The following is a 25,904-nucleotide window of genomic DNA, read 5'->3' on the forward strand; positions in this document are numbered from 1 at the left end:
CTGTTGTCTTTGAAGCCGAGAAATTCATGAATTGTAATGCAGTATATACTGTATATATACAGTAGATACTGTATAACAACAACCCCTATAACCCCTAACATACACATACAGTACTGTATATGCACATCAATGATACTATAGGCCGTCCCCTGGCGAGATGTGTTTGCAGCAGAGAGAGAACCGCTGATCTCTCTGCGCAAACATCGGCACATTAAAAATTATTTAAAATACATTTTTATTCATAGTGTAGATGTGCAGGGGGTCTCCGGAGCTGAACCGCGTTGGTTTCAGGTCCGGGGACCCCCTGCTCCACGAAATACAGCCCCCTTTATGAGGTGCCAGTATCCCTCTGCATTTAAAGGTCCCGATCACGTGACCGCGACATGTAAACCAAGCAGAGGGATACCGGCACCCCCTAAAGGGGCCTGTATCTCGGGAAGCAGGGGGTACCCGGACCTAAAACAAAAACGTTTCTGCTCCGGAGACCCTCTGCACATGTACAGTATAAATAAAACACATATATAAATAAACACTCGTTCCTTACCTTAGCGGCTATATGCTATGGTAACGAAGCAGCATTTCTGTATTTTAATAATATTGTACAGTGAGCAGGGGGTTCCCTGAGCTAGAAATTAATGCTCAGGGGACCCCCTGCTCCTGCACAATATTATTAAAAATACAGAAATGCTGCTTCATTACCATAGCTGATAGCCGCTAAGGCAATGAAGGGGTTAACCCACCGTGCCCGCTTTATTGTGGGTAGCGGGGATGGGTGAAGGGGGTATTTGGCCCTTGGTGTGAGTTTAGGACTTGCGGGGGGGTTGCGGGTGCACTTAACCCCTTCACGACCGTAGCAGTTAATACCGCTACGGTCATGAAGGGGTTAACCCCTACCGCTACCCCCCCGCAAGCCCTAAACAACCACCGTTGGGGCTAACACCCCCTTCACCCACCCCCGCTACCCACAATAAAAAAAACTCACACACTGAGCATTAATTTCTGGCTCAGGGAACCCCCTGCTCACTGTACAATATTATTAAAATACAGAAATGCTGCTTCGTTACCATAGCACATAGCCGCTAAGGTAAGGAACGAGTGTTTATTTATATATGTGTTTTATTTATACTGTACATGTGCAGAGGGTCTCCGGAGCAGAAACGTTTTTGTTTTAGGTCCGGGGACCCCCTGCTTCCCGAGATACAGGCCCCTTTAGGGGGTGCCGGTATCCCTCTGCTTTGTTTACATGTCGCGGTCACGTGATCGGGACCTTTAAATGCAGAGGGATACCGGCACCTCATTAAGGGGGCTGTATCTCGGGGAGCAGGGGGTCCCCGGACCTGAAACCAACGCGGTTCAGCTCCGGAGATCCCCTGCACATCTACACTATGAATAAAAATGTATTTTAAATAATTTTTAATGTGCCGATGTTTGCGCAGAGAGAGCAGCGGTTCTCTCTCTGCTGCAAACACATCTCGCCCCCGCCGGCCTACAGTATCATTGATGTGCATATACAGTACTGTATGTTAGGGGTTATAGGGGTTGTTGTTATACAGTATATATATATATATATATATATATATATATATATATATATACATATACATATACTGCATTACAATTCATGAATTTATGCCATCTGGCGGACACGCGAAGCATTGCAGCCTAGTAAATCCTGAACCATTATCAATTAACACATCAACCGCGCGTCAGCCGGGCATGCGCCTGGCTGGGAAGGCAAAAGGAGCCCGGCATGCTCCAGGTGAACAGCGTGGCATTCCAGGAACATGCCAGGTAAAAGCCGGTGATTAGTAAGAATAAAAGCTGCCGCAGCAGTAGGTGCCAGCAAATAAGTTTCACTTCAAAAGTTCTATGCAATACAGCTGTTTAAGTCCTAGCAGTTGAAATGTTTAGCAGACTCAAATTATTTTCTCATAAATTTAAGAGCACGTATGACCTGTTATAGGTAGAAGATATAATAGAACATGTTTATTAATAAGAATATACACTAAATTTACGGAGTTTGAATCACACAAAGAACAACCTTTATTAGGCAAAACCAAACCAGGGTCGGTGTTTAGATGAAAATATCAACAATTCAAACAAGCCTTCTCCATCATATATTTACATTAATGTTCACATTTTTTTTATCAAAACGTACTCCAACAACACATCACCTACTCCATTTAAAATCTTGAATACATTGCGATATCTCGATACTGTACTTTCAATTTCAAGTACCGACATATTTAAAAGAATATTGTTGGTTTATAGGATAAGAAAGATATTCACTTAAAATAAACATGCTGAATTGTAAAATGACAGAGAATTTCTACTTACTTATCTGCTCCAAAAGCTACTTGTAAGAGATGTGTGCCGAGGTACATATAATGGAGACTGATTAGGGTGAAATTATACCTTGGCTTTATTGAAACTGTTCCTTTATCAAGACAAAACATACAAAAACAACAAAATAACAAACCCCTATCCCTTTGTAAGGGCTAACTTACTTCCCCAGACCCTATCTGCAAGATTGGAGAGATATTCCCATTACCAGCCTTACAACCCCAAAGTCTCAGGAGGTACTTTAAGCCAGCAATGTGCAAACTGGGGGGGGAGGAGGGGCACTGCAGTTATAGAGGTCCCACGCTCTTCCCCCAGGCATTTCAATTAAATGCCAGGGGACCATGTGAGGCCTCTATAATACACTTAGGTTAACACAGATACCCAGCAAGCTCAAACTCCCACACCCACCACAAAGTGAATATATATTTATGTCAACCAGAGAGCTACTGAGCGTGGCAATTGTATATAACAAGAGACAGGGGGTGCCCAATGCTGCATCCAATTGACAAAACATATAAAGTAAAATACTTCAATAATAATAATTGGTTATTTAGTTAACCCTTTGGCCAAAGGCGTCATAAGCCTGCATACCAACGTCAAGGTATAACCAAAATAATGCAGGTCCTACACTACACTGTGAACACTTCCTTTTACCTCTGTGAGAGGGGAAACCGTAATGGGTCTTGTTCCTGAGCTTGCTGGGTATCTGTGTTAACCTATGTCTCTTTGGAGGCTGTGGCACCTCCCCCCAGAGCTCACTCCTCCTCCTTCACCCTTTTAACTTGGAAGGTCATTTCACTTGCTGCAGGAACAAGACCCATTATGGTTTCCCCTCTCACAGAGGTAAAAGGAAGTGTTCACAGTGTAGTGTAGTACCTGCATTATTTTGGTTATACCTTGACGTTGGTATGCAGGCTTATGACGCCTTTGGCCAAAGGGTTAACTAAATAACCAATTATTATTATTGAAGTATTTTACTTTATATGTTTTGTCAATTGGATGCAGCATTGGGCACCCCCTGTCTCTCTATAATACACTTACCTTCCCGCGACAAGTCGTCCTGGTAACCCGGCGTCAAATGACGGCGCGGGGTCACGTGACGTCACGTTACCATGGCGATGTGACGTCACATGACCCCGCCCGTCATTTGACGCCGAGTCGAGGGGGGGGAGGGGGTGGCGCTAAGATGAGCAGGCAGGGGTGTGCACGGGGAAAAGTTTGCGTACCCCTGACTTAAGCAGGTAGCCCTCCATGTCAGTCTCTGGCAGGTTCCTGGGTCCTCTGTGTCCAGAAAATATAGGTCTCTGGGTGTCTGGATGTCTTGATCTCAGCACACTTTTGTGCTCAAGACAGTGTCTGTGTGCAGGCTTCTCTGCTTTCCTGTGTCAGCCCAATTGTGAACTCAGGAATCTCTCTCCTGTTTCCCATATGAGGCTTTTTACAGAGCTCTCATTAATCCAGGTGGAGACTATTTAATTGAGTGGTTGCAATTAACTATCTCTCTGATGGATTCTCAAGAGCTCTGAGGCTGCTTTATTTAAACAGGGATAAGTCCCTGTTACACTACTCATCAGACAAAATACAACTACTCTAATCAAAATTGCCTGCATAGCATCTTCCAATGGCACCTTCCAATAAAAATTACTATCATCATTAATGTTTTATCATTGATCATAACTTGCACTTTATAGAAAGAAAATACAACTGGTACTTCTCATGTACAATCAATATGGCCGCCCTTATCGTCCAATAGGAAGTAGCAACCAATGACGTTGCGGATTCCTATTGGTCTGCTGATCTTGCCAGATTTGGTGGCTATATTGTTTCCTTAGGAGGGGAGTTTAAACCAGGAATCTTCCCCAGTAAGTATCTCGGAAGCCAGGTGATCCCCGGAGCTAACAATAGCACAGTTCAGCTTCAGAGGATCTCCTGGTTCCAATTATGTAAAGAAATCAATTTGACAAAAAAATCTCTCTGGTAGAATTGCTGCTTTCAAGACCCCTGCATGCAATCACGATCTCACAATGTAAAGAAATGAAAGTAGAAGAATCCAGCAGCCGTGTCTAGTATGCCCTGCTTGTCCCCATTACCATGCACACTGCATGCGGAGCTTCCTTCCATACAGTAAATGATTCCTTTAATACCTTTAGATGGTATAAGGGACAGGTAGTAGGATAGCAACCTGTCATTATCTGGAGTGCCCCAATAATGATTTCTTGGCACCTGATCTCCATGGAGTAGATGGCTTTACACATTGTAAGTGCTTCATCCCAGCCAGTTTTGCTTTTAACTGCACTCGGTTCATTTTTAGAGGTTTGTTGAGCAGAAAACAGGGCAGGTTGATCAACACTCAACACACTGCACCATTTTCTGCTTCGTCCTATTAACAAAACCCCGTCTTTTCACATCAATAAGACGACACACATGGAGATAAATTGGAGCCAAGTGTCTTGAAGCTAAGAGAGGCCGGACGAAAATGACTCTTTGCTCAAGTTTTGCTCCAAAACCCCCTTTATGCATCTCCCCCAACTTTAAAAGAAATGAAACAGGTCAGCATGCACGATAAGGAGAATACATACTGTACATATCTGGGTATGTAGAAATGCCAGGTGTATTAAAAAAAGTGGCTTACCTTACTGACCCCTGCATAGGCACTACTGGTGACCGCTTGTAGAAATTAATCCAACAAGTCATTTTATTAATAATTATTCTTGTTTTGTCATTAGAATTATCCCAAAATAAATGTTACCCAAAGATCTGTTGGTTGACTATATTTCAGGCAAAATTGTGTATAAACAAAGACACACTTGTAGTAACTATATTGCTGTGCACCACATTAATGGATTGTCTCTCGGTTATTTAATATATAAGTGTTCAAAGTTCCTGTCACCAAAATTAATGGAAACCAAAATCTTCATTCATTTTCACAGCAATAACTTGACATTAATACCTGGGTTTTTTTTTTTTTTTTTTTTTTTTTGGCTGATTATAGCAGCAGTCTGAGTAATGTCACATTCAGTGATAGTTTTAATGGAAGAAATCCAACAAGACTGGACACTTTACTTTTGGAAAGCAAACAAACAATAACATATGTGGAATGCTTGCAATAACTCTAAAAATGTGATGGCTGCAGAGGATGAGGATGCAAAGTGATTCTTCATCTTCTAGCACAAAGGACACACATTTACACTTTGCAACGGTGGTGCTCATTTAAAATAGCATTTCCATTCAGATTCATGCCCTGAAATTGAACCAGCTGTAACATAAAGAAATAACGAGTACGGCTGCCCATGATTACGTGTATTTATAAATGATGTACTTTAGCAGAATTACAAGCAGAGTAGCCCTTCCACACAATAGTGGTTTCTCAGTATTATGGGGGAGCCAAGGAATTTTACACGTTGGCTATATTGTTTACGGCTATAGTTACCACTGGTGCCACAATAACATTTGGTCATGCAAGAAGAGTATGTGAAATAAAGCCGTAACTTCCATTCCATGGACAAATATCTACAATCTCTTTTAAGCAAGGCTCGTTTGCATTTGGGCCATATTTGCTAAGCAGTATTATGCCGCGAGACATCTTCCGGTGCTAGAAGGCAACTCGTAGCCCAGTCACATCAATGGGCTGGAAGGTGCACCATCGAATAGCACCGCTTGCTGTATATGGGCCTTGGTGTCCAGGTCCTTCCAGAGAAAAGGAATGTGTAACACTTAAATAATTCTAATTATGGTGGCATAATTCAACCATCTAAAGTGTCTTCCTAACTGATCTAAAAAACAAAACAAATTTTAAAAAACAGGATAAAAGAGGAGTTTCTTTACTGGTATTTAAAAATAGTTGGTTGACTTAGAGGCAGGCAGCAGTCAATTTTTTCGTTCTTTTTATTTTGAGGGGAGTCTCGTCTATAATACGTGTCCCTTTGGTTTCCAAAATATCTGCATCTTTTTTTTTAATTCTCGAGTGCTGTCCTATATTTTGAAAGTTTACTTTTTTGTAACATTTTTGTGATCATTATAGGAGTGCATGAAAATGAATTATGCAAATGAGTAAAATGAAAAATACTCAGTGGTGTTTTAATAGCAGTGCGGAAGATAGTTACCTCCAACGCGTTTCATTCCAGAACAGCACTTTATCAAAGAGCGCTTTATCGCTTGTTGTAGTGCCACACATGTTAGAGGTAATGGTCCTCCGCTTTTTGTATACGGTGTCCAATAAATTGCTTTTATTAGTTCTCCGCTTTCCAGCCCTCATCGTTTGTTAGCTGTGCACGCCAATCCTTTTTTTCTCCTCGTTCCCTTTGTTCAATGAGACAGGGAGCACGCTGCCCATTTATTATTTAACATGTGGATGGGGTCGAGGATATGTCGGTCAGACCATGAGACCGTTAAAGATTAGAATTATGGAGCATATTTGCTCCATTAAGAAACAGGATGCTTTCCTCCCCGTCTCTAGACATTTCTCTAATTGCCCACCTGGAAATGTGACCAACTTTCGGTTTTCAGCCATTGAGTTTATACCGGCCCCTAATCGAGGGGGCAACAGGATTCAGCATCTTAATAGACGCGAGATGTTTTGGATCCATTCTTTAAACACTTTATCAGCGTTTGGGATAAATGTGGAATGGGATCTAAAACACGTCCTATAGTATGATTTAGTTGATTACTATTACCATGGTCCTTCCATCCTGCCTCTGCTAATCCACAGTTTAATATGTCACATTAGAATGTGTCAAAAAGTATAGATCTTTTCTTATGATACATTTACAGTATATCTATTTTGCCTTGATGTTCTGACATGGTTGTCATTCAATTGATGGTAGACATTTTGCTAGCTTATACTATACTTAGCTTTCATTTATGTTTGCATAGACTGACTATATTGCCTTTGTATTGCCAATGATATACTATATATTAATTATACATTATTATATTTATCAATTAATATTATATTTTGTATTTATATTAATTATTTATAAGCTGCCTCCAGTTCTCTTTCATTGCAGTGCTCCTTTTTTGTTACCTGCTTTGCTTCAAAGCATGCATGCCGGGATGTGGGGACCGCCCTTCCTGGGTTTGTGAGTACAGTATCATTCATGACCACTGAAGATTTGCTGCAACATTATGGATGTTTACTTTCACTGCGGGATTATTGCCTTTTGTTCCAGCTGGTGATCATCGGCTTCGGGCAGGCATATATCTTTCCCTATCTATAGTTTATTATCCTTCAGCCTGGTCTAGCTCATGGCCACATGGACATTCTGTTTTTTCAGGAGTTAACATACCTTAACTCCAATTGCCTGTTTTGTCCGGGATTTTGTAGCGCCTGTCACTGAGGTGATTCCTCTACTTGCTTTCTTGTCATAGTGGTTGTTCCGCAAGTGTTGCTGTGGACCACTCGTCCACAGATATTTCCACTCCTGCCCCTATGCACCTCTGCACCACAAAGCACATAATGTACCACCACAGAGTCAATCACCAAGCCATAGCAGGGCAATTAGAATACCATGAAGACCAACCTGGGAACTACCATCATGATGTCTTTGAGAATCATGTCAGCGTTCCTCCACCTCACCAAGCTAAGTTCATCAGAAGAGCCACTATCACCACCACCAATGTCACCCTAACCCTCTGCAACATTGACTTGGACCAGACGAACTTAGAGCAGTCACGACCTTCTCACTGCTTGAAGTGCCCCTTGTTACCCTACCCACTGCTGCCCGCAGTTCCACTTCCTGAACCCCCACACCCCCACCCAATGCTTCCTTAGTCCCAGCTAGAGCAGCAAGAGCATGAGTAGAGGTGCTGGGCCTAGGAGACTTAGATGGTGCAGATGAAACCAGATCCAGGGACACCGATTCAAAACCTGTCTTGGCAGACCACAACAGGCTAGAACTCACCCCTGCTCCGGAAACCTCGACACCAGCCTGACCTGCTTGCGCATGCAACACATCTGCTGCATCTCCTGCTCACACACCTGTTCAAACAACAGCTGGGTCTGGGCACAGGATGCATCATCAGTCTCTGTCAGTATACAGACAGAATCCAGCGAGGTTAATGGCACCAGCAATAGCTGCTGCAAAGGTGGCCCTGAAAGAAACCCACCCTGCAACAAATAGGCAATAGCCTGCATTTCCTCTATCCTAACTGCTTCCTCTAACACATAGCAACTTGTCAACACAACCTGTTCCTTTGACAGGCTGAACAGCAATAGGAACAGCAGGTTCCGGAGGCATGCTCACAATTGGGGTTGCAGTACTACAGCTACTTCTACGGCTGGTACCAGCAGTAAAATCCACTGGCACGCTGACCGCTGCCCTTGCTTTTCCAACCTCAGTCTCACAGCCCCTCCTGCCCTGGTTGCCACCACTAATTATTCTCTCTCTACTACTAAATAATGGATTTCTTTTTATAGCTTTCTGACTTTCTCTCTCCCTTCACCACCACATCCTGCCCACACACCTTCTCCCTTCCCTCACCAGAAAGTGTGTGACAAACAGGCAGGAAGAGGGAGTGGCCAAATAAATGCTTTCGAACGCCGAGAACGGATTCCGGTGGATTCCGCAGAAGCTGTGTGCCCGGAACCCGCCGGCAGATTTTGCAGATTCTGCTCAGAATTAAGATGACACGGTCCAACTCCCGATCTGCAGAATGAAATCCGATTAAACCCTTAAGGGCCAGGAACATGTGCATAACAGATTCTGACAGGTTTGTCCATTTCTAGAGATAACATGACTTTCCCAAGGTCACAAGTAGCAGACACCAGGACATGTTAACAATCTATGGGGTTTTTTTTTTGTTTTTTTTAAAAGGTGCAGTCTCACTTTTGAAACAGATACTGGGGTTACAACAAAATATTGAAGTGTTACCACACCTATATTTAACATTTGCTTAGTAATTCACAATATTGTTACAGGTTTTTTGAATGCAGTTACTGGCTTCTTTAATGCACAAACATGTAACATTATGTTCTCCATTTACTAAGCAACACTATGCCATTAGACACTGTCCCCAACAGGGGTGGGGGAGCTATTTGAGCCCCCGCAGGAGTGGGAGGAGCTACATGTGACCATTGAGGTTGGGAACCTCACTTGAGCCCCTCCCTGAGGGGGGTGGAGGAGCTATACTTATGCACCTGTGCACCCACAGGGATTGGAGGACCCACAGGAGGTAAGGGGGGGGGGCTACATGGGAGCCCCCACTGGGTTGGGGGGCAGTCGCACTTAAAACCCTGCGTGTGGCTGCCATTGTAAAAGCGGTACTGGAAGCCTTGGGTTTTCACTTGTAGGCAGAGGGAAAAAAGGGAAAGCTATGGGCAGGGGAGTACGTGGAGATATTATTCCTACTACACAGGTATAGGGAAGTGCTGAACTGTGGGATTGGTTGATTTCTAGTGCTAGTTGTATTAAGTGTACAATTAGAACCAGAATGAGTGCTGTACTGTGTATACTAGCAGGGGTGGCTGAACTTGGAGTGTTCAGTGGGTTAATTTCTTTTAAAAGTGTGTGGTAATTGAAAGCCTGTAACTACCTTTTTAATTTCTCTCTCCTGCCTGATTGAGCAGCAGTGGGAGGTGGTTAGTTGATTGCTACCCAAACACTCCTGGTTGGTGTGGGTCCCTATTTAAATCAGAGGCTTCTGGTGAGTCCTGAGCTTGGGTGTCCTGATCTGTGTGACTGGTTGATTTCATGCGCTGGTTGTATTAGGCTTGGAGTTACATGTATTAGGCGTGGAGTTACAGCCAGAAGGGAAGTGCTGTGTATACTAGCAGTGGTGGCTGAACGTGGGGTTCAATTTTTTTTAAAAATATGTGGTATATCCGATTCCAGAGGGATCGTCTGTGAATAATGTAATCAATAAGGAGCTTTGCTCGGTGGGTTATGCACATTTTGATCAGGCTGCAGCATTAGTGGACAGGTACGGGCAGGGCGCGCTTCTGGCGAAGGCGGACATAAAAATTGGCATTTAGGTTACTACCAATACACCCTCAGTGCTTTCACCTACTGGGATGCAAGCTGGGAGACCAGAATTTGTTGATTTGTGTTTGCCAGTGGGGTGTGTCCTGTCGTGGTTCTAATTTAAAACTTTCAGCACTTTTCTGGAATGGGCAGTCCGGAAAATAATTTATTTTATTTATAAAATGTTTTAGCTAAAAGTAATACATTAAGAGTAACAGTCTTTTGGAGTCAGATCTCAGATGATAAGTGCTGCATGTGGTAGGGGTGGGGAGCTTGTTCAGGTAGACGGGTAGCTTGCCCATAAAGTATTTGAAGGCAAGACAGGAGAGATGAACTTTGCGCCTAGACTCAAGTGATGACCAATCTAGTTCTTTGAGCATTTCGCAGTGATGTGTGTTGAAGTTGCATTGGAGAACAAAATGGCATATTGAATTGTGGAGGGTATCAAGTTTGCAGAGGTGGGTTTTGGGTGCAGAACCATATACTATGTCCCCTTAGTCGATAATTGGCATTAGCATCTGCGATGCAATACGCTTTCTGACCAGTGGACTTAGGGAGGATTTGTTCCTATAAAGAACACCTAATTTGAATGCAGGCAGTGGGAGTAATGCACTATTTAGACAATTTTGTTCATAGGTCCAGGGGGGTCATATTTGTGCGCCAGATGGCTGTCAGTTTTTAGCAGGGGCAGGTGAGTTCGGCGTTCCTTTGGCAGTGGAAAAACAGAGGGCCTCCCTACCATTCTGTTTTTAGGAATCTAAATTGATTTGGTTCTTATGGAATATAGGCTGCCTGCGGATAAGCTAAGGGCTTTAAGAAGTTCCGTGGAGGCATTTATGTCTCTCAGAAAAGCAACATGGAGGCGTTTTCAGTCCTTAATGAGACACCTGGTTTTGCAGCCAGAATTATGCCAGTGGTGAGAGTATTTTCTAAATGGCTATCAGCTGCTACGGCCGGGGTGAGACGTTCACATCATTTTAGAAGGGTAACGGCGGAGATCCGGAGGGATTTGGGGGTGTTGTTGGAGTTCTTGCGGTGTTACAATGGGAGCACACTGTAGAGGGGTCGGCCTACATTCAACAACGAGCTCCAGCTCTTTACGGCTGCTGCAGTGGGATTCGGAGCATATTTTGAGGGGTCTTTGTGTGCAGAGCGGTGGCCGGTATCTTGGGTGGAGTCACAGATATATATTTTTTAAATACCCCTGACATGTCTATAATTTTCCCTTTAGTAGTTGCGATAGGAATTTGGGGCGTACAGCTGGCTAACCGGAATGTAGTATTCTGGAATGACAATATGGGGGTGGTTGAGGCAGTTAATAATTTGGGTCCCGCTCTCCACCCCTCCCCCCTCTCCAGTGGTGACTTTTTTTGCTTAACTTTGTTCTAACTTGCCTAAAGTTAAATATAGCCTTTAGGACTAGGCATGTACCTGGGGTGGCTAATGGGGTTTCTGACTCTTTATCCCGAAATGCAGTTAGCAAAGTTCAGGAGATGGCGCCAGAGGCGGATCCAGTCGGCCGGCGATGCCCGGTGGAGTTATGGGAGTTGCTGACGGTCCAGTGATGGACTTGGTGCAGACTTCAGTGGCACCTGGTTTTTGCCTCCAGATGTTTGGATAATCGGGGATTCTTTTATTCATTGGGTTAAGAGGCATGCGGTTTCCCAGCCATACGGGAGGAATTTGGGCATGAGCAGGAAACAGGGAAACGTGTTCTGGTGGGCAGGCGAGGTGAGATGGCATCAGCGGTTGCCAGAACTGCTGGTACTGACAAGGGACAGGAGGCCTCCCAAAAATGTTGATTATTCATTAGACCAAGTCAATAAGGAATGATCTAGCACAGATTCAGATGTGTTGGGGAACGGTCCAGGTGGTGTGGTCAGATATAATCCACAGGAGGGCATGGAAGGGGACGCAGCGAGCTGAGGAGGTGGAGCGCGAGGGAAAATTAATAAGGCAGTGGAGAAATTGATTTTGCAGGTAGGAGGCTGGGTGATAAGGCATCTTGAATTCGAGTCAGCAACATAAAGGTAGCATTTGGGAAGGGGAGTCCCTGCTCCAAAGAGCTTACAGTCTAATTGGTTGATGGGAGGAACGTGCAGAGACAGTAGGAGGCCGTTCTGGTAGGCGCGTCTGCAAGGGGCCAAGGTTTAAGTATGAGGTGTAAATTTACAGCCATAGAGCTAAGGCCAGTGAAGGATCTGGTGCAGGGGGTGTGGGGGCGGTAACGTCAGTAGACTTAGTTAGGTCAATAAGGAATGACCTCTCAGACTTATGTTCATGGGGGGATGGTTCAAGTGGTGTGGTCAGATATTAGCCACGGGAAGGCTTGGAAAGGGGGTGCAGCGAAATGTATGTTACAGGTAGGAGGCTGGATGATAAGTCACCCAGAGTTCATTTCAGCAAATAGTGGATTATTTCGCCCAAAACGGAGTACACTCATCCAAAATAGGCTTAGACTTGTGTAATATGACACTTTAGGAGGGGCTTGAAAGGGCCTTGCGGGTCTGGCAGTAAGGGGCTAATTTAAGGGGATTATATAGCCCCGTGAGTGGCGGCTGTTGAGGGGTGGGGGAGGGGGGTAGGTGTGCGTTAACCTTGCCAGCGGGGGCTCTATGGTGCAGATACCCCTAAAGCCTTGTGGTGGCTGTGGGTAGCAAGTGGGCAGGGCTCATTTATGCTTGATTCCCTAGGCCCAGTATCGCTTAACGGCCGGGCCATCGAGCGCCCGGCTTGGTGGGTGTGCGGGCCATGGTTGGGGTGCCATCGGGCGCCCGGCTTGGTGGGTGTGCGGGCCATGGTTGGGGTGCCATCGGGCGCCCGGCTTTGTGGGTGTGCGGGCCATGGTTGGGGTGCCATCGGGCGCCCGGCTTGGTGGGTGTGCGGGCCATGGTTGGGGTGCCATCGGGCGCCCGGCTTGGTGGGTGTGCGGGCCATGGTTGGAGTGCCATCGGGCGCCCGGCTTGGTGGGTGTGCGGGCCGTGGTGGTGTGCCATCGGGAGCCCGGCTTGGTGGGTCTTGCGGGCCATGGTTGGGGTGCCATCTGCCTTTACCCGGGGGGGAGAGCACGCTGGCAGGGTTGGCACTTACCAAGGTTTATTATTATTTGTGTAAATAAAGCCGTGGCCTTTGTACCTCCAGACCTTTCTTGTGTGTTTATTTGTTTAATAATATACAGGCTCGCAGGCTCCAAGGTCAAGTATTGTAGGATTTCCCCTTCAAATATAGTCACTATTAAAAACAAATGTGGGGTCTAGTCAATGGAATGTGTCATTAAAAGTACAGACTAAACCAAAAAAGCATCTCTACAAAAGATAATGTATGCATTAAGCCTCGGGAAATGCCCCAGTTTTACTCAATGTTTGGAGAATGATGGCATCAATTGCACTGAAGATAATGTGCAAAGGGGAAGTTTCAAGCTTAAAAATTGTAGTTCTTTGATCAGATATTATCACACGCTTTGAACAGATAAAGGGGGTTGATGTGCTGAAAAAAATTACGTCTGAATTTGGCTTTGATATGCTGCGGGAAAGAATAAAATGTTTGTCTTAATTTGTGAGTGAACTATGTAAAATATCTCCAGCATTTTATCTTTAAAATTAACCTGCCATGATTAAAACATGAGCCCCCGTGCTTATTTTACATGTTGTTATTTTTTTTTTTTTAATAATGTGTCAAAAGATAAATGGATTTGAATCTACTTAAAAATCTAGGGGCCTATGCAGAGAGCAGCGAATTTTCGAAATTCGCCATTTTTTGGAGATAATCGCGCAGAAAACAGCAGAAAATGGAGATTTCCGAAAAACGCGCCAATTTTTCTTTTCTATTTGTAAAACTCGCCTCGCGGCTGGCGAGAACCGCAATCTCGCCAGTTTAAAAAATATCCGTATGCAGAGAGGCGCGAACGGCATCTAGCGGCTGTTCGCGCCAATAAAATGGCGCGATTGTCTCCGTTTTGCCTCGCCAAAAAAAACTGCCGCTCGCGGCCATTGCAAAGGGGAAAAAAAAGGCGCGAATTTGTTTTAACACATTTCTGAAGCGCGCATCTCGCCAATTTAAACTCGCCACACGCATCCATGTTAAACATAGCAGAATTCGCACTTTTCTGCATATGGAGATTAAAACGCTCCAAAAAAGCTACTTTTTAATAAATTCGCCAATTTTAAAATTCGCTGCTCTCTGCATAGGCCCCCTAATTTTTTGTGTGTATTAAATTGAAAGTGCTAAGAAGTCTTTAAACCTGTGTAACAGGAATAGTGTGATATGGTGCATTTCACTTTTACTTCACCGAAAGAGAAAGAGAGAAAGAGAAAGAGAGAGAAAGGAAAAGAAAGAGAGAGAAACAGACAGAAAGAGAAAGAGAGAGAAAAAGACAGAGAAAGTAAGTGTGCGTGTGCGTGTGCGTGTGCGTGTGTGTGTTTCATTGCATCCCTCTCCAGATGCATGTGTCACCAGCGCCCCCATGTGTGGTTTGTGTGTATCTGCAGTATCTTCTCTGCATGTCTTCTTGGATGCATCTGCTCATGAACCTGTGCGCCTGAAATGAGTTTGCCTGAGCTCTCATTAATGTATTTCTGTCCATTCCACCTTCTTTATATGCATGCCATTGTCATTTCATATTGCATGTCTACAATGACCACTGTGTGTCCCACGTCTCCCTTTACATGTCTGCTCGTGTCCGTGCTTTCAGCGTTCATGTGCGTCTTGGAGTACCAGCACACACTGTATGTGTTAAATTGCCATTGCCAGATTAAGCATATACATATTGGTGTTCCAGAGAGCGTATGTGCATCTCTGTGTGTCCAGGTCTGTATATATCTGCCAGTATCAGCCGTGCCTGTACACCTTGTGCATTTGTCAGTGCAACCCCTGTGCAAATACCTGTAAGTCTGTCAGTGCCATATTGTGCATGACAATGGTACCCTGTGCATGCATGACTGCCTGTTTCCACAATGTGTGTCTGCCAGCACATCTCTATTTGTGTCTGAGTGTTTTTGTCAATGCCATACTGCATGTGTGTGTATCTGACAGCCCCCTCCCCCCCTATTCTTGCATACCTACGATTACCTTATTGTGCTGCTGTGTCTACCAGAGAACAATGTGGTATGTTTGTGTCAGACACTGCCATACTTGAGATTGACGGTTTTCATGTCAGCTTGCAACCCCCTGTGCATTTTCCCTCCTTTTGTGAGATGTTTTTAACATGGAGAGTTGGTAACAAGCATGACATCGAGAAATTAAGTGCCACATTAAAACAAAGCTCAGATAAATCAGGGTTCATAATGTCACGCTACCTAAAACAAGAACAGATCTTATTTTCTCTGAGGTTAGCACATACCCACAAAGCTAATAATATGCAGAAACAACAGTCGGATCTCTCATTAGTGAAGGTTTATGGTCACGTTATTGTGGCGTAACGTTGGCTTCCAATATCATGACATTAAGTAAGTATTAGCCTTACACCCATGCAGAACCAGAAATAGGTGTTGAACTAAAGTTTAAAAAAAAAAAAAAAGAGGAAAATAACACTAAGCTAGTGTAGGGATGTCCTGGGTTGCCTCTCTACCTCCGCTGCAGGGTGCCTCTTGAGGGAGTGTTCGGATGTTCCGCGGCGGCCCGGCAGCACAGGGCGCCGCCATGTTGTTGCGCAATAGTTAGGTGTGACAGTCAGAGCGGAGAGAGTTCGCGCATGCGCAGTGCAAAGTGCGCGAACGGCTGGCCAATCACAGAGAGGCTTTGCAATAAACTACAACCCCCAGGAGTCTCAGCGAAGTCACCTGATGCAAGGGAGCGAATAGGATTGCAGGAATTGCTGACAGGCAGGAAAGGGAAGCGTGGGGGAGAGACCACACTAGCCAGAGGGCACTGGAGGAGCAAGGGGAGAGGTAGTGTGTGTGCAGGGGGTCAGTGACGCACCTGCGTAGGCCAGATTCTCCCTCAGGCCCCAGTGTATACCCTGAGTCCCCATAAGCTTGTGGTGCTGCAGGGAGGCCCTATATAGGTAGCGACACCTAGTCACTTACTGCATAGACAGATAGGGACACAGTGTCGCGGAGCTGTGGTGGTGACAGTCGTTTGGGTCAAGCTGCTGGACGTCATCCACTCGTGAGAGACTGCGCTGGATCGGCGGATCCTTTTCGAAGTTTGTTGCCGGTCACCGCAGTGACCGGAAGGTATTATATAAGTGCACCAACACCGGTACCAACAGGCGCTGATCCCGCCTTGGGGGAGGACTCTTTGGGGACACTGGGTTGAGTGACCAAAGGACTGAGCATATATACATATATTTCATGTGGACACGGTGTGGGTACACGCGGTGACGGGGAAGTGACATTTTCTCTATAGGAGAGTGGCCGAGCCACCTGCAGATGTTATTGCATGACAGTCAGTTAAATGCTATATTGTATGTGTGTTGTTACTTATTGCTCTAAGATAAGGTTCTACCAATGCGTATTAGTAAACAGTTACAATCTGACGTGTGTTACCATTGTTCTTGCCTAGGGGAATCTCGCTTATTGGGGATCCTGGGTAAGTGGAGGCGCTGCCAAGGTTATTACTATTACCCCAGGCTCCCAGTTAGCGGAGGCCCAGATCTCGCTAAGCCAGCAGGTGTGTACAGTACCAGTAGTCACTCTAGAGCCGCAGGAAAGAGGGCTACACTAGTTAAACCATACCGAATGGTGAAGTTACACCCATTCCGATTCTGTAAAAGACCCACAGTATTTTAGGGTCTGGACGTAACACCAAGTTTAGGTATGACTTCATTCATGTAATGTTAAGTCCCTGCGTTAACCTTAGCAGACTTTAGTGGATATACGCTGTGTGGGGGAAGGGCTCTTTTGCATCTCATTATCACGAACGGCCATGACAGTTATGTTACATAATGCTGTTCCTGGGAGAAATCATGGCATACACAGAATGGCTTAACGGGATGTTAAATTAGGTTAACGTCACTTAAGCCACTTAACGGGCAATCCATCCTAGGACCAAAGTGAGCTAATTCCTGTGACATGTTTAAAGGGTCTCATCTGAGTAATTTCTATTAAAAAAATTTAAAACACTTTGTTTTCCCCCAAATCTGACATCTAGAAGTAATTTGTATTTATTTTTTTTAATGTAAATTTGGGAGTGGTTTGATTTCCTTTGGCCACTGCCATTTGTGTGACGTCACTGTGTGTTCAGCAAGTGCTGGTACAGCCAGAGGTCCTCCTCCCCTTATCTTTATTGGCTCTCCGACAAAGACAGGGTGGGATAAGGGTAAAGAAAACACTTGATTGACAAACACTTCCCTTTTCAGAGGCCCCTAAGAAATTCAGCTGGCTGACTACTGGATGTACAGTAGGATTGATCCTTTGAGGGAGCATTGTGGATCTAACCCTAAGAGTCTCACATGTATTAAAAAATATACAAGGACGATCACAATGCAGACAAACGTTTCACAGCCATATGTATGGTTATTTATTAATAAGTTCCTTACTGAACTCATTAGGGAAAGTAACACTATACAATATGTCATATGAACACATATGGCCTCCTATTTCCAAACCACTGTTAAAACTGTAGGAATCTTAACACTAACCATCACTAGAGAACAAAAAAAAAAAAGCACCTTCATATAAGTGGAAAATCAATCATTAAACCCCTGAAATGTCACAGCCCAACATTCCCTGGAAGCACTGATAATTGTTAACTATACAGCCCCAATGATAAATGGTCTCCAGTTGTAGAAGTAGCACCATTTTTTGGAAGTAGACTGTACATATATTGATTTTACATCCATTCAATGTGGCTGTCGTGAGATACTTTAATAGGCTGATAAACTACAATTGCTCATCAAAAGTCTCAATAATTCAAGGGAAACACACACATAAGTGTTTGCCACTGTCTTAATGTGCGACTGAGAACCTCTAGCCCACAGAAATCCAATTTTGTAGATTTATAACAGTAAGGCAGAAGTCTCCTGTCTAGTAGAAGCAGTGAGCTAGGCAGTGAAATTCTGGGGATATAGCAGTAATGATTCACACAACATACCCCCCCCCCCCCTTCTCAGTCCCTATTCTTTTTTTTTTTTGCCTTGACTGTTAATCAGCTTTATACAAATAACAATATTGACATTCTTGTAATTACTTTTCCTAAGGCACATTTGTGAAAATATATACTTGGCTATAATCGGAAGAATTTGGAGAGTGAGGCCAGCAACTGCGATAATGATAGGGATGTATATTGAGGGCAGCTGTTCACCACGTTCCAATCCCCATCACAATTTGGAGGGCTGAAAGGTTAACTTAATGGTGCCTCATCATTCTTTCTATTTTCGTGCACGTAGCACAACGGATGTGTCACAAATGGCAAGCAACATATTGCAATAGTTAATCTATGGGATCTTATAGAGGACATTTTAGGTAACCGATCTTTGTTTCAATGTTAAATGGTACGTTGCTATGGTCATTTTGTCATGTCGATGTCAGCTTGTGGTTTGAGGAGAGTCGACAGGAGCAGCTATTAGACGCAACATATTATAATGAAAGTTAGCCAACTCTGAATCAGTGCGTTAATATATTCTCACTTTCTGCTTCCAAAATTCATGAGCAAATAATATTAAAGTGGCTTTACCTCTTGGCTTATTTTTTTCTTACTAGGTGAGAAGCAGAGGGTTTCCAGAGCTGAACCATGTCGATTTCAGCTCCGGGGATCCCCTGCTTCCCGAGATACTTACATCAGAAGGCGCTGCTGGTAGCAGCTCCGGCATGGGCAGAAAAAAAAGTCTTCTAATTGTCCCGCGAGCCAATAGCAAGCCATCTCGTCATCCCTTGTGGCTTCCTATTGGCCAGGGTGATGCACGACATTTACATATAAGTGAGGTAACGGCATCCCCTTCCGATGCAAGTATTTCGGGAAGAATGGGGTCCCCGGAGCTGAAATAGGCACGGTTCAGCTCCACAGACCCCCCTGCTTTCCACGTGGGGGGAAAGAAGAGGGGGGATTAAGGAAAAGTTCCTTTAAAGGGTTTAGTGGAAATGGTTTATATACAAGAAGAATGTGAATAATTTTCATGATTTCTAGTAATCTGAGATTTATCTCGCCCATGTCCCATTTTATAGGAATCAAGTGCAGGAGACAAACCATGGACGCAACAGGATTCAGTGCGCTTTTCAAAGGTGGATAATAAGCGAATTCAATTGGAAATGACTATTCTACTACTACAATAGTAATGACAATTGCAAGACACTAAATAATTAGGTCTTACCTTGCCATCCTCGGAGCAGATACCCACGTTCTCCCCGCTGTCATCCAGGCTAATCTGATTGATTTTCACAGAACTCTGTCAAATAAAATACAGAATATTAAAAGGGCACCTAAAAATACTGATGAGTCAAATTATGTTCATATGTACAGTATACACAGAAGACACACATGCATATATAGAAATGTAGATATGTGATTGTTTTCCCATTCTAATATATATATATATATATATATATATATATATATATATATATATATATATATATATATATATATATTACAGCACAACCACAAACAATACAAGCAGGGACAATCACAAACAGCAGGACTGCACTGTTAACATCTCAGACTACACACCACATCAAGCAGAGTCCTCAGTATTATCTAAGGGTCTCACATTCTGCCCTACCAAGCTCATGGACAAGATTGAGCTGTGCTGTGACCTGGAAGAGTTCTTGAGAAGACTGCGTCTTAAGGAGTTCTTCCATGACAGACAGTGTGCCAACACTGCAGAAGACGAGCCGCTGCACATGAGCAGAAAGAAGCAAAAATCCAACTGGATCCCACAAACTGGGTGCAACCCCAAGCTGGACCGCTACATCGAAAGCTTTAGACACAGGGCCAAATCCACCATCCTGGACAAAGTAAGGAAACAACCATCTAATCTGACACTGATCAAGAGGAGACCCATAGAATCTCTAAAGGCCAACCACAACATAACAATCAAACCTGCGGACAAGGGATGACCAGTGGTCATAATGAACACCACAGACTACCTGCAGGAAGCGCACAGACAACTCTCTGATACAAAGTATTACACCAAACTGCAGAAGGATCCAACAAAACAAAATACATGAGAACTCAACAGGATCATTAAAACACTCCCGATCCACACAAGAGAACACATTCTGGACCTGATATTAGCTAACCCAAAACCTGGCACATTCGACATGCTCCCTAAAATTCACAAAGAGGGTAACCCTGGGCACCCTATTATCTCTGGATCTGGCACACTGACTGAGAATATGTCTGGCTGGGTGCAAGGCATTCTAAAACCACTTGTCAGGAACACCCAGCTATATCCAGGACACCCCCGACCTGCTAAACAAACTTAATGCCTTTGGCCCCCTCCCAACAGTAACCATGGATGTAGCAACCATGGATGTAGAATCATTTTATACTAACATCCCCAACAAAGATGGGATTTTAGCCTGCAGACACTTTCTGGGACCACAGCAGCCACTCACAGAGACAGTGACTAAATGCATTGAATTTAATCTGACCCATAACTACTTCACATTTGGAAATTACACATACCTCCAGACACCGGGAGCGCTATGGGCACTTGGATGGCGCCACGGTATGCCAATCTGTTTTGCGCAAAACTGGAAAGTTGCTTTCTTTTTACCTGTAATCTTTCCACCTGTCATTTGAAACCCCTTACATACCTTCACTACATTGATGACATCCTCCCAATTTGTACCTCTGGCGAACAGGACCTCCTACAGTTCCATGAGAACTTCAATACGTTCCACCCAACGACCATCATCCACAAACTCCACTCATTCCCCGGACTAAGTATATTTCCTAGACACCACCATCACCATAAAGAACAACCAACTACAGACTTCTGTATACCGCAAACCTACAGACAGAGCCAGCTATTTGAGGGACAACAGCTTCCACCCCACACACACTAAGCATGCAACCATCTACAGTCAAATCCACCAGAATACAAAGAAGTGATCTCCTTGAATACAGACAGAAAGAGACAAGCGACAGAGTACCTTTGGTGGTCACATATAACCCACACCTAGAAGCCCTACACAATATCGCCAGGGAACTACAACCCATTGTGCAGGAAGATAGAAGACTGCAACAGGTCATCCCTGAAACACCCTTATTATCATACAGACAACCTCCTAATCTCAAGAAAATGATGGTGAGGAGCAAAGTATTCAACAGTACAACTGAATGCGGGACAGGACCACGGCAGATGCAAAACCTGCACAATGCTCCACACAGTGGGCACGAAACAAATACCACATTCTATTACTCCAGCAATGTCGTGTATCTCATCATGTGCTACCATGAAGGTGAGACGGGACAGGGGCTAAACAAGATAATTAATCTGCATCGCCACAGCATAACACGTGGAACAAGAGACAGTCCTGTCGGCGAACATTTCTCGGACTCTGGCCATAAAATGAACGATCTGAAGGTGGCCAAACTCAAAGGTAATCTTAGAACACCGAAAGAGAGACGGTTGCAAGAATACATATTTATGCAACTACTTCGGACACTTAGCGGTGGCCTAACCGCGACTGCAGCTTCATGAGTCACAACCCTGACACAAGAGAACTCTCTAATACTACGCTATATGAATGCACACACAGCTGTCTCTTACACATACATATGTACAATGTAATTCTGTCCATATATACCAATAGGGACCACATAGTATCTACACACATTAATAGTAATGCAACAGCCTCTTACATTTCTACACCTACCCACACCATTGGTATACACTCCCACACAAACCTTTTGTAAAGCGCTGTATACACTGTGGGCGCTTTATAAATGTATATTTACATACATCCATACATACACACATACACATGCAGCAGCCGTTATTCGAACATATCACGCGTTGTATACCTGAGAATATCCATGTCATGGCACGTCATTACCGCATGTCCTATCGAGTGCAGAAAATGGCATTTTAGTGTTCTGGTTTTTAAACACCTGCAAATTGACACAGTACTGTATTGTACACATTACAAGTCATTCATTTCTGCCACGGAAACGCGAAGAATTGCACCCAAAGAAATCGGAATCCATGAAATTAAAACAAATCAACAGCGTGATTGGCTGCGTGGAGTACAGCAGCGCACACGAAAACGGCTCTGTGATATGTTCGAATAATGGCCGCTGCATCTGTACACACACTCTTACATCACTAACATTCAGGGACCATTTAACACCTTAAGTCATAAATCGCATACAGCACAGGGGGAGAGACAGGCTTCAGTCACATATACATTACAGGATGCACTGTTTTTAAGTAAAACCCTTTCTTGCTTTATCCATTGTAACATCGCCAGAAGAAGAGATCAGTGTATCTCGAAAGCTCGCACAAATAAAAGCATTTTGTTAGCCCCAGAACGGTATCGTCTATTCATTTTTTATTTTATATATATATATTATTATTATAAATATTACATTTGTATATATTATACAATGTATATCTGATTACATTTCTAAGCAAAAGTCTTAAATGATTTTGGCTTTTTGTAAGAACAGACCAAGTAATTATATAGTGCAACAAAAAACATTGTACAGTACTGCACAGAATTGGTAGAAAGAACTACACAGGAAATAGGAATAGTGCTAATTCAGCTGTTCCGCACGGAAACGCATGTTGACTTGAATGGTACTTTTCCGTGAGGTACTGCCAAATCGGCACTATCCAACTTTATTGAATAAGCACCTAAATTTGTTATTAATAGACATTACATTAGCAGTGTTGGAAATATAAAGCATTACTAATCTATTCCTTAACTCATAAAACACAATCATCTGTCAAGAGTACACTAAATTCACCATTTATGTTCCCATTGAGAACCTTTTGGCATAGTCTAAGGAACCGTTAGTTAAGAATTCTGTATCTTATATCATTTGTCACCCACAAAATCAAAATTCTCAAGGAACCAAAAAATAGAGTTTCTTTAATTACATGAAATAAAAATATTACTTGTCAGCACATTCACATCTCTGACAGATCTGAAAACCTGCTTTTCACCATAATCTCTTAGCACACATAGTGCTTCCACTGCAGCCAGGGATTCTGGGAAAGTACATGCAATGAGAACACAGTGTTACCTTGTTCTTCTAGTCCATTTAAAATGGAGCACAATAAGCTTATTCTTTATGTCAAGGGTGCGCAAACTGGGGGACGCGTGAGATTTTTGGAAAGGGGCGCGGTGGTTGCAGAGGCCCCGCGCTCTTCCCAGAGGCATTTAAATTAAATGCCGGGGGACCGCTCGAGGCCTCTGCAACTTCACTTACCGTGACTTAGTCGGCGTGGGCGTCACGTCGTCAAATGACGTTGCAGGGCACGTGACCTCGTGGCATCATTTGACGCTTCAGACTTGGTAAGGGGGCGCGAGCAGGCAGGGGGGGCGCAAGACAAAAAGTTTGCGCACCCCTGCCTTAGGTCATTCAATTACAACTTTTGACTAATATTGGTGGTGGGGGACTTGTGTGATTTTTGTTTAAATGATACACAGTTTGATTATATAGTGCTAAAAAGTGGGTGCCAAATTAAATATATTTGTCACGTTATAAAGTTTTATTTAACTAATGTAAGTTCTACATCTGGCTGCTGCCATTGTAGTGCTTATGTCAGGAGGAAGGGGCTTCCCCTATGTCATGTAAAGCTCATAGTGGGGTGAAAAACCCCAAGATTGGAAGTCCCATAAAATGCCCTCGCCTATTTATCCTATCTCATGGCCCTCAACATTAGGTGACAACGAGTGCTTACTTTCTATGCAGCCACTGCAACTCACTGTATCAATGCAGACATGACTACTAAGTACTAGAAGATGCCAAGAAAAGTCTGAGGCAAGTAAACGTCTGGAATAAATGAAGGTCCACAGAGAATTTCTATGCGATATTCCCACGAACCAGACAGCATACCAGGCACAAACTCAAGAGACTTCACATTGTATAGCTGTGCCCATTTATATCTGTGAATACTACTCAAAACCCTTTAGTTCTTTTTTACTAAACTACACAGGAAAAGTATTTACAAAAAAAAAGTCTTCTTCTCTGAACTTCTCAAGTAAAGCTTCACATTGCAAAGCCAGTATAACCTGCCCCAAACTGATTAGACCCAAAAAGTCCAAATCTGCTGACTGTCTGCTGCTTTAACCCAGGCTGTGCTGTAAAGCGATGTAATGCGGCTGGCATATGCCTATAAGGACCCATGTTAAAATGGACTTGAAGCAAAAGGTGACATGGTGTGCTCATTTGCATGTCCTTACCCAGAATCCCTAGCTGCAGTGGAAGCACAGAGATAATGAGATAATTAGAGATAATGGTGAAAGGCAGGGTTGAGAAATGTCTGACACATGTCAATGTGCTCACCAGTGATATTTTTATTTGCTGTGCAAGTAAAGAAACAATTTGAAGAAAACCGCTGTTTCTAAATCAGGATGACAACTTTCAAGACTTTTACTGCTATAAAAAGCTAAAAGACATGCAAACCGTTTTACCCCGTGTAACATTTTTATAATAAATTAGTTTAAGATTTATACAAAAACTGTTTTTATAAGGTAAGGTTTAAAGTTGTGCATTATTTTCTGTGTATGGCAAGCAGGTGAAAAAGGGATGTTAGAATGTAGAACAGGGAAGAAAAACGAAGCACCAAGTCCAGCTGTAGAATAGCAATAACACCAACAGGGATACGTACCAAAAATAAGCTATTTAATAGGATCCAGGCAAAGTAACAAACACACCTACGCGTTTCGGACCTCTACAGTCCTTTATCAAGGTGAATTTTTTGAAAAAGGGATGTTGTATAATGTAGGCAAGTTTCCCTTGTCTATTTCATATTCCTGTTAAATCTACTAGTTGGAGAGCCTTTAACTTGATTCTGACTGAACTGGAGGAATAAAAAGAACTCTATTGAAACCCAAGTGCTTTTGTGGCAAATTTTTCTTCCCACAGTACAATTAGAACCACGACTTACATACAGTAAGCCAAAGTTAACCATTTCTAATTTAGTTAAACATGTTTTATTGTCTGCAAATATCTGCACTCCACAGTGATACTCTGTACTTTCAGTGCACAAATGTACAACGATTCAGCGTAACTCTATTGTATTACAGTATGTTCATAAAAACATACAAACTGGCAGATAATGGCCTCTTGGCCCGCTTAATGCTGTACAATGTAAAATTTTATTTGATAAGCCTTTTATTGTATTATTTATTACCATAAATATTACTATATTTAAGATACCATTGTGTATTGCCTAATTCTTTTATTATTATTATTATTATTATTATTATTAAATCTCCATGACCTGTTTTGGGAATGCATCATCCTTTCAGTTAAGAATGACTTCCTCATGTTGCCTCTATGTAGCATGTCATTGGTGGACAACAGGCAGCGTTCTCTGGGACTTTCAAGTGCGGTCCCCAGGCACTGGCCGCCCTAGCAGCCCTCTGTTCCTCTCCCCAGTGCAGAGGGAGTGGAGATGTTGCTGGAGAAGATCGCACCTTCTCACAGTCCCCTTAGTTTCTTAGTGACGCACTGATAAAGACTGGGCCGTTCCTCTCCTGTGCTAAT

General features: G+C 43.5%; 1 protein-coding gene across 2 annotated transcripts in view; it reads right to left on the bottom strand.

The window, feature by feature from the left end:
• VPS41 (VPS41 subunit of HOPS complex) overlaps positions 1-25,904 on the bottom strand; it is a 297,906-nt gene that overhangs the window by 188,591 nt on the left and 83,411 nt on the right. For both annotated transcript variants that reach the window (XM_075586656.1, XM_075586657.1), the window contains one exon: positions 19,549-19,623. In XM_075586656.1, the coding sequence (XP_075442771.1) occupies positions 19,549-19,623 (75 nt within the window). The remainder of the gene's footprint in view (positions 1-19,548; positions 19,624-25,904) is intronic.

The sequence above is a fragment of the Ascaphus truei genome, chromosome 2 (assembly GCF_040206685.1).
Source record: "Ascaphus truei isolate aAscTru1 chromosome 2, aAscTru1.hap1, whole genome shotgun sequence".
Lineage (NCBI taxonomy): Eukaryota > Metazoa > Chordata > Amphibia > Anura > Ascaphidae > Ascaphus > Ascaphus truei.